Below are 8,725 nucleotides of genomic sequence, written 5' to 3'. Positions count from 1 at the left end.
CCTTTCTTTCCCACGCTCTGCAAAACAGTTCAAACTACTCTCTGTGCAATATATCCTTTACATTTCAGCCTGATCTCACCAGTGCTAGGGGAAAATAACAGAAGGGTCTATTCTACACTTGAGACTTGCAGTAAAAGTGAAGGATACTGTCCTTTCTTCCCCATCCCTTCTTCATCCCATTAGCAACAGCCACAACAGAGAGGCTATCAGTCATCTAGATCCGGGTGAAGTCAGAGACAGAAGCACAACACCCTGAAGTGAGCCCAGGGAATAGGAATATGAGCATGCACATTCTTGAACACACCTGAGATAGCCCCTGTGAAACTTACGAAAATGACTAAGGAAACTGTCAGGGAGGGGAATGAAATTCTTGCAATCCAGTAGGTAAAAGTTTGAAGTCATTATTAAACAATAATGTATTCGGAGGCCAGGTGCAGGGGCTCATGCCTGTAATCCGAGCACTTTGGGAGGCCGAGGCAGGCAGATCACCTGAGGTCAGGAGTTCAAGACCAGCCTAGTAGGCCAGGTGCGGTGGCTCACGCCTGTAATCCCAGCACTTGAGGAGGCTGAGGGGGGCAGATCACGAGGTCAGGAGATCGAGACCATCCTGGCTACCATGGTGAAACCTCGTCTTTACTAAAAATACAAAAAAATTAGCTGGGCGTGGTGGCAGGTGCCTATAGTCCCAGCTACTCAGGAGGCTGAGGCAGGAGAATGGCATGAACCTGGGAGGCAGAGCTTGCAGTGAGCCGAGATGACGCCACTGCACTCCAGCCTGGGCAACAGAGCAAGACTCCGTCTCAAAAAAAAAAAAAAAAAGATCAGCCTAGCTAACATGGTGAAACCCCATCTCTACCAAAAACACAAAAATTAGCTGGGCGCAGTGACGCACACCTGTAATCCCAGCTACTTGGGAGGCTGAGGCAGGAGAATCGCTTGAACCCGGGAGGCAGGGGTTGCAGTGAGCCAAGATCACGCCACTGCACTCCAGCCTGGGTGACAGAATGAGATTCCATCTCAAAAATAAATAAATAACAATGTATTCAGGCAATAATAACATTATATTGTTGTCACAGGGAGATGAGGCCTGGAAATTTTGATTACATTTTGGGGAATTTCTTATGAGATCTGTATTGCAGCCTAATTACTGACTCTTGAATTAGAACTAGTTATAATAACATGGAAAATAGGGTGGATACTTGATTTATACTTGTGTACCTTAAGGATTCAGTTGACTTTAAATAATCACAGTCTGTAGAGATAAAACAAAGCATAAACAAAGATGAGTGACAAAGTGACTATAAAATCTGAGTGACTGGCTGACTTGATTTCCTTGATTTTCTTTATCTGCATAAAGATGAATTCAGGGCTTCAAGAAATAAACTATTCACTGCTTAAGTGACATAATTTCGGGATTCTAATGCTTTTTTTTTTTTTTTTTTTTTGAGACAGGGTCTCACTCTGTCATCCAGGCTAGAGTACAGTAGCTCAATCTCAGCTCACGACAACCTCTGCCTCCCAGGCTCAAGCAATTCTCCCACTTCGGCCTCCCAAGTAGCTGGGATTGCAGGTGCCCACTACCATGCCCAGCTAATTTTTGTATTTTTTGTAGAGACAGGGTTCCGCCTTGTTGCTCAGGCTGGTCTCAAACTCCTAAGCTCAAGCGATCCCCCACCTCAGCCTTCCAAAGTGCTGATGTCAGAGATGTTTGAACCGGAACAACTTTATCTTGAATAGGGGCTGGTTAAAATAAGGCTGAAACCTACTGGGCTGCATTCCCGGGAGGTTAAGGCATTCTTAGTCACTGAATGATAGGAGGTCAGCGCAAAATACAGGTCATAAAGACCTTGCTGATAAAACAGGCTGTGGTAAGGAAGCCAGCCAAAACCCACTAAAACCAAGATGGCAACAAAAGTGACCTCTGATCGTCCTCACTGCTTATTACACGTGAATTATAATGCATTAGCATACTAAAAGACACTCCCACCAGTGCCATGACAGTTTACAAATGCCATGGCAATGTCAGGAATTTACGCTATACGGTCTAAAAAGAGGAGGAACCCTTAGTTCCGGGAATTGCCCACCTCTTTCCCCAAAAACTTACGAATATAACTCACCCCTTGTTTAGCATATAATAAAGAAATAGCCATAAAAATGGGCAACCAGTAGCCCTGGTGGCTCCTTTTCCTATGGAGTAGCCATTCTTTTATTTCTTTACTTTCTTAAATTTGCTTTCACTTTACTCTATGGACTCATTTCGAATTCTTTCTTGCCCGAGATCCAAGAACCCTCTCCTGGGGTCTGGATCAGGACCCCTTTCTGGTAACACTGGGATTACAGGCTTGAGCCACCACACCCAGCCCTCATTTATTAAAGATTTAAATAATAATCTTAAGGCCGAAATTTTAACATGGGCACCCAGTTACATAACTATAACTGCAGTTTTATCTTTTTGCCTAAATATTTTAATCCATTTCTAGTTATTTCCTTGGAATTAATTTCTAGAAATGGAATTATTTACTCAAAGGAGATGAACTAAATTTTTAAGTCTCTGGATGCACCTAATTATATTGCTTTGATTATACCAATTTGCATGGTATGTACAGGAACGCGTATGGGAGTGTATAGCAGTTGCATCATCATTTAAAAATCTGTTAATATGGTGGTTGAAAAGTTACATCTTGTTATTCATTTACCTTTCTTTAATGATTGATTGAGGTTAAATTATTTTTCCTATGTTTATTAGATAGTTATAGTTCTTCTTTTGTGCATGTCTATTGAAAAATAATTTATTTGAGTTTGTGTCTTTTTAATACTTGGTGTATCCTTTTACTATATTAAGGCCATTAACATTTATCTTTCATAATTGTTGCAAATATTTTCTCTAGTTTTCATTTTATGCAGTTGAATTGTCTGTCTGCCTTTGATTTTAGTTTCGTCTCAAGATCATGCAGGAAACTGTCCCTTAATTTCAAATGTCGCAGCCCATGGCCAAATAACTGATGCTCTACCTCAGAGTTGGGCACAGGTACTCCCCTCCTGCTTATGTGAGGAGAATAGATGGGATCCCTGCTTATGTGAGAATAGCTGCTTTACTCACACATGTTTTCTTTCACAATACCCCTTTCTTTGTGTAAATTTATGTCTTGTGGGTGATGAGAAAACTGTCAGTGTAATGATATCTTTCCTCTAAGTTTTTCGTTTGATTGAAAAACTCATGCATATGATATTTTTAGCTCCCAAAACTTATTTTAAAATATTTTGTGTTGCACTTTCAGATTTATTTAAATTCACATAAAATTTGACATAAATAATATTATCTTCATAGCTAGCATTTGTTATACTACATATCTAACATACATTTAAATTCTATTCCACTGCTAGGAAAAGAACAAGCTGACCTTGAAAGTTAAATCTAATAGATGTTAAGATATTTGCTTTATCTTCCAGCTATGATCAATCACTTCTCTTCTAATTCTGCAAGCCACATTAGAATACCAATCACATTGCTTAGCACTAACACCTTGTAAATGAGTTATTCCTAGAGCAGGTATGGTAGCTCACATCTATAGTCCCAGTACTTTGGGAGGATCACTTGAGGCCAGGACTTTGAGACCAGCCTGGGCAATATAATGAGAACTTTCTTTTCAAAACAAAAAAAATTAAAAATTAGCCAGGAGTGGTGGCACACGTCTGTAGTTCCACCTACTCAGGAGATTGAGCGGGAAGATTGCTTGAGCCCTGGGGGTGGAGGCTGTAGTGAGCAATGATAGTGCTATTGTGCTTCGGCTAGGTGATAGAGCAAGAGCCTGTCTCTAAAAACAAACAAACAAAACAAAACAGTTCTTCCCATCAAGTAAAAAGAGTATAACCCGTTATTTAGGACAGAAAACAACCTGGAATAGAAGGGAGAAAGGGCACACTGAGGATACCAAAGAAAGATCCATCCTGCACTTGGAGAGGTGAAAGCCGAAATATTTTGGAGGAAGAAAGATGAAGGGCCATTCTGTGTGAGCAGAAATCTCTGCAATTGTGTGGGGCCTGTGGCATTTAATTCGGTGGCACTCACAGGGTGGCTTGGGTGTGTGGTTCCAGCACAGCTCATGGTTGCATAAGGTCCAGAGTCCTGCGTAGAGCTCAAGGCCATTCTTGATCACCAGGAACTGTACCCAGTTCAGTGGGGACATGGCGATCAGCATTAGGAGGCTAAAACTACAGAGGCTGCCACAGAGTACTCGGATGTAGATGTGTGCCTGATCCATAAGCTGCTGCTGCCTTTGGGATGACATCAAGGCACTTGGATGTTCCTTGGCAGGGAGGGTAGGCTACAAGGATGAGGGAAATATTGCCTACCTGAAATGATAACCCCTGATCCCCAGGGTCACCTGCTTTTCTCTACCTCAAGCATTCCCATGTGTATTTGATTTAAGGATATCTTTCCCTACTCCTAAAAAAAAAAAAAAAACCCACAATTTTCAGGGTGATCTTTTCTGTCTTTGGGATGATCTATGTAGCCCCGCCTTTAAGTAAGTCCTCTTCTTCCCATCTGACTTCCAATTAGATACCTCCTCACCCTTTGGTATTTCCGGTTCCCCTTTATCTTGGGAACCTCAGGACTGTGGAAAGTCAAGGTTAAATGTTCCCTTCGCTCCATCTTGGCAGTCGGTTCTCTTTCTAACTGCCACGGAATTTGTCTCTGCATCTCCTCACACATGCTGGCAGAAGCAAAAAAGGGCCAGGACCCATGGCACAGATCCTGTTTCTGTTTTATTTATATTTTTGGTCTGGTCAGATCAGGAAGAAATCATCATATTTTAAGCATGTGCATGTATATGTGATGCTCCCCACCCTCCATTCTCCACTTACTCCCAACTCTTTTATTAAATAAATCAACAAATATTTTGTTAGCAGTGGCTGTGTGTCAGGCTTTGTGCTAGCTTCTGGGACACAAAAATAAATAAGACACAGTTCCCTCATAGCATATAAAAAAAGGGGAACTCATATGCTTGTTGGCCACATGTATTTCTTCTTTTGAGGAAGTGTCTGTTCATGTCCTTTGCCCACTTTTTAATGGGGTTATTTGTTGTCTTTTTCTTGTACATTTATTTAAGTTCCTTACAGATGCTGGATATTAGACCTTTGTCAGATGCATAGTTTTCAAAACAATTTTCCCTTTCTGTAGGTTTTCTGTTTATGCTATTGATAGTTTCTTTTGCTATGCATAAGCTCTTTAGCTTAATTAGATTCCATTTGTCAATTTTTGCTTTTGTTGCAATTGCTTTTGGCATCTTCATAATGAAATCTTTGCTGGGTCCTATGTTCAGATCATTAGAGAAATTAAAACCACACTGAGATACCATCTCACACCAGTCAGAATGGCTATTATAAAAAGTCAAAATAATAACAGATTGTGGCGAGGTTGTGGAGAAAAAGGAACACATACACTGTTGATGGGAGGGTAAATTATTAATTCAAACATTGTGGAAAGCAGTGTGATGATTCCTCAAAGATGTAAAGACAGAAAGAACTACCATTTGACCCAGAAATCCCATTTTTGGGTATATGCCCAAAGGGATAGAAATCATTCTATCATAGAGACACATGCACATGTATGTTCACTGAAGCACTATTCGCAATAGCAAAGACATGGAATCAACATAAATGCCCATCAATCATAGACTAGATAAAGAAAATGTGGTACACATCCATCGTGGAATACTATGCAGCTATAAAAAAGAATAAGATCATGTGCTTTGCAAGAAGATGGATGGAGCTGGAGGCCATTATCCTTAGCAAACTAATGCAACAACAGAAAACCAAATACTGCATGTTCCTACTTACAAGTGGGAACATGGACACATAGAGGGGAACAACAGACATTGGGGCCTATCGGAGGGTGGGGGGTGGGAGGAGAGAGTCAGGACAAATAACTAATGAGTACTAGGCTTAATATCTGGGTGATGAAATAATCTGTACAACAAACCCCCATGACATGGGTTTATCTATATAACAAATCTGCACATGCACCCCTGAACTTAAAATAAAAATTTTAAAAGGGGGCAACTCAGATGTCTCTGGAACTCTATTGGTTGTGGCTATAATTTAAAATTATATCCCTATCAGTAGCCAGTAGCCTGGAGTTCATGCCAGGGTTGTCTCAATAGGCTCATGAACCAGTCTGTCAGTCATGGTCCTTCATACAGCGTCTGTCTTTTTCTTCCTTTTTTGCTCTGGTTCCCTCTTTTCAATGTCCTCTACTCATGAAGCCATTTAAGGGCACTGCTATACCACTGCCACTGCTGATAGGGCCCACTATGAATATGCCAGTATCTATAGCCCAGAACACTATAAGCCAATGTGCTAAAAGCCACTGGTCTTCAAGATACCCTAGCAGTGCTGGGTTCAAAATGTTCCATACGGCCCCCAAAGGACATGTATCAGTGTGCTCACAGCAGCACTCTACAATAGCCCCAAGTTCAAAACTACCCAAATGCCCATCAACAGAAGAATGGAAGATTGCAGTCTATTTATACATTTGAAATACTATACAGCAATACGAGTAATCTACAACCACCTGAGCAAAGAGGGATGAATATTATCTACATAATGCTGAGCAAAAGAATCCAAACACAAAAGAGTACATATGTATGATTCTATTCATATGAAGTGCAAAACAGGCAAAACTAATCTGTGTTGTTAGAAGTCAGAAACACTCTGGGGAGGAAGATGGCTAGGTTTTGGAAGGAGACATGCGAAGGGCACTTGGGGTGCTGTAAAGGTTCTTTCTTGATCTGTGCACTGATGACCAGCTTTCTGTATGCACAATTTCTCTATATACATGGTTTTTGTTTTGTTTTTCTTTTTTGAGGCACAGTCTTGCTCTGTCAGCTAGTCTGGAGAGTTGTGGTGTGATCTCGGCTCACTGCAACCTCTGCCTCCCAGGTTGAAGCAATTCTCCTGCCTCAGCCTCCCAAGTAGCTGGAATTACAGGTGCCTGCCACCATGCCTGGCTGATTTTTGTATTTTTAGTAGAGATGAGAGTTCACTCTGTTGGCCAGGCTGGGCTTGAACTCCTGACCTCAAGTGATCTGCCTGCCTCAGCCTCCCAAAGTATCTATATGCATGTTACACTTCAACTAAAAGTTAAAAGAGGCCGGGTGTGGTGGCTCATGCCTGTAATCCCAGCACTCTGGGAGGCCAAGGTGGGCAGATCACTTGAGGTCAGGAGTTTGAGACCAGCCTGATCAACATGGCAAAACCCCATCTCTACTAAAAATACAAAAATTAGCTGGGCGTGGTGGCAGATGCCTGTAATTCCAGCTACTTGGGAGGCTGAGGCAGGAGAATTGCTGGATCCGGAGGTTGCAGTGAGGTAGAGGTTGCAGTGAGCTGAGATCACGACATTGCACTCCAGTCTGGGCAACAAAAGCGAAACTCTGTCTCAAAAAAAAAAAAAAAAGAATAATTTGAGTATTTGAATCAAGAAGCTTAAACATAGTTGTATCTTTTGTCTCAGTAATTTCATCCCTAAAATCTATAAAATCAATAACTAAGATTATTACAGCTTATTTCTATAACCTCCCATCTACCAGGAACTGTGCTAGGTGCTTTATATACATTAACCTACTTGCTTTCTGAATCACATTTTTTCACTTTATTTTCTGATTTGTTATTGCTAATGAATAAATTATTTTTTCAATGTATTTACCTTTTATCTGGTCATTTGACTGAACTATTTAAATTCTAATCATTCTCTTGGCCAATTTCTCTAAGATTTTCTAGGTAAACATCCTATCATCTGCAAATGATGATCATTCTGTTTCTCTCTTTACAAAATATGTCATATTGCACTGGCCTGGCATGGTGGCTCACGCCTGTAATCCAACACTTTGGGAGGCCGAGGCGGGTGGATCACTTGAGGTCAGGCATTCGAGACCAGCCTGGCCAACATGGTGAAACCTCATCTCTACTAAAAATACAAAAAACTTAGCTAGGTGTGGTGGCATGCACCTGCAATCCCAGCTACTCGGGAGGCTGAAGCAGGAGAAATGCTTGAACCTGGGAGGCAGAGGTTGTAGTGAGCCAAGACTACACCACTGCACTCCAGCCCGGGCAACAAAGAGAGACTCCTTCTCAAAAATAATAGTCATATTGCATTGATTAGACCCTTTAGAATAGTCTTCATGAAGTATTAAGGGTGATGGGCATCATTATCTTACTCTTGACTTTAATGGAACTGGCTTTACTGGTCTTTGTTTATTTGTATATTCATTTTTGTGTTAAAGAAGTTCCATTCCATTTCTATTTTATCAAGATTTTAAAATTGAGAATGGCTGTATAAAATTCCCTCTTAGCCTCTAGAATATGGCTTTTCTTCTTTATTCTATTTAGTGTAAAAATTGCATTGATACATTTCTTAACATTTTTCTAATTTTACATTCCTGCAATAACGTGTTTATGAACATAGTACATTATTCTTTAATATAGTGCTAGGAGTATTTGTTTATATACTCAAGCCAAGAATTATCTAGAATTTTCAAAATATATCCACTTGTTTAGATTTTTTTTTTTTTTTTTTAGTTTTAATATATTATGGTCAAATAACATGTCCTACAAGAACTCTTTTCCTTTTGGAATTTAGTAACATTTGTCACTTAGCCAGTTTTCCTAAATGTCCTTTAGGCATTTAAAAACAATGTGTAAAGTACAAAGTTTTAAATATATT

The 8,725-nt window shown here is 40.4% G+C and overlaps 1 protein-coding gene across 2 annotated transcripts in view; it reads right to left on the bottom strand.

The window, feature by feature from the left end:
- The window catches only part of TMEM202 (transmembrane protein 202), a 10,496-nt gene extending 5,816 nt beyond the window's left edge, over positions 1 to 4,680 (bottom strand). Inside the window, exons 1-2 of one of the 2 annotated variants that reach the window (XM_023220668.1) lie at positions 4,574 to 4,654; positions 4,070 to 4,325 (exon numbers count right to left, since the gene is read on the bottom strand). In XM_023220668.1, coding sequence (XP_023076436.1) covers positions 4,070 to 4,325; positions 4,574 to 4,654 — 337 coding nt within the window. Of the gene's footprint in view, positions 1 to 4,069; positions 4,326 to 4,573 lie in introns of both variants that reach the window. The other variant, XR_002733364.2, reaches the window with a different exon arrangement.
- Positions 4,681 to 8,725: the final 4,045 nt, after the last annotated feature.

This window comes from Piliocolobus tephrosceles, chromosome 6 (assembly GCF_002776525.5).
Source record: "Piliocolobus tephrosceles isolate RC106 chromosome 6, ASM277652v3, whole genome shotgun sequence".
Taxonomy (NCBI): domain Eukaryota; kingdom Metazoa; phylum Chordata; class Mammalia; order Primates; family Cercopithecidae; genus Piliocolobus; species Piliocolobus tephrosceles.
The sequence above is the reverse complement of the archived record's forward strand: the minus strand, read 5'-3'. Positions and strand labels throughout refer to the sequence as shown.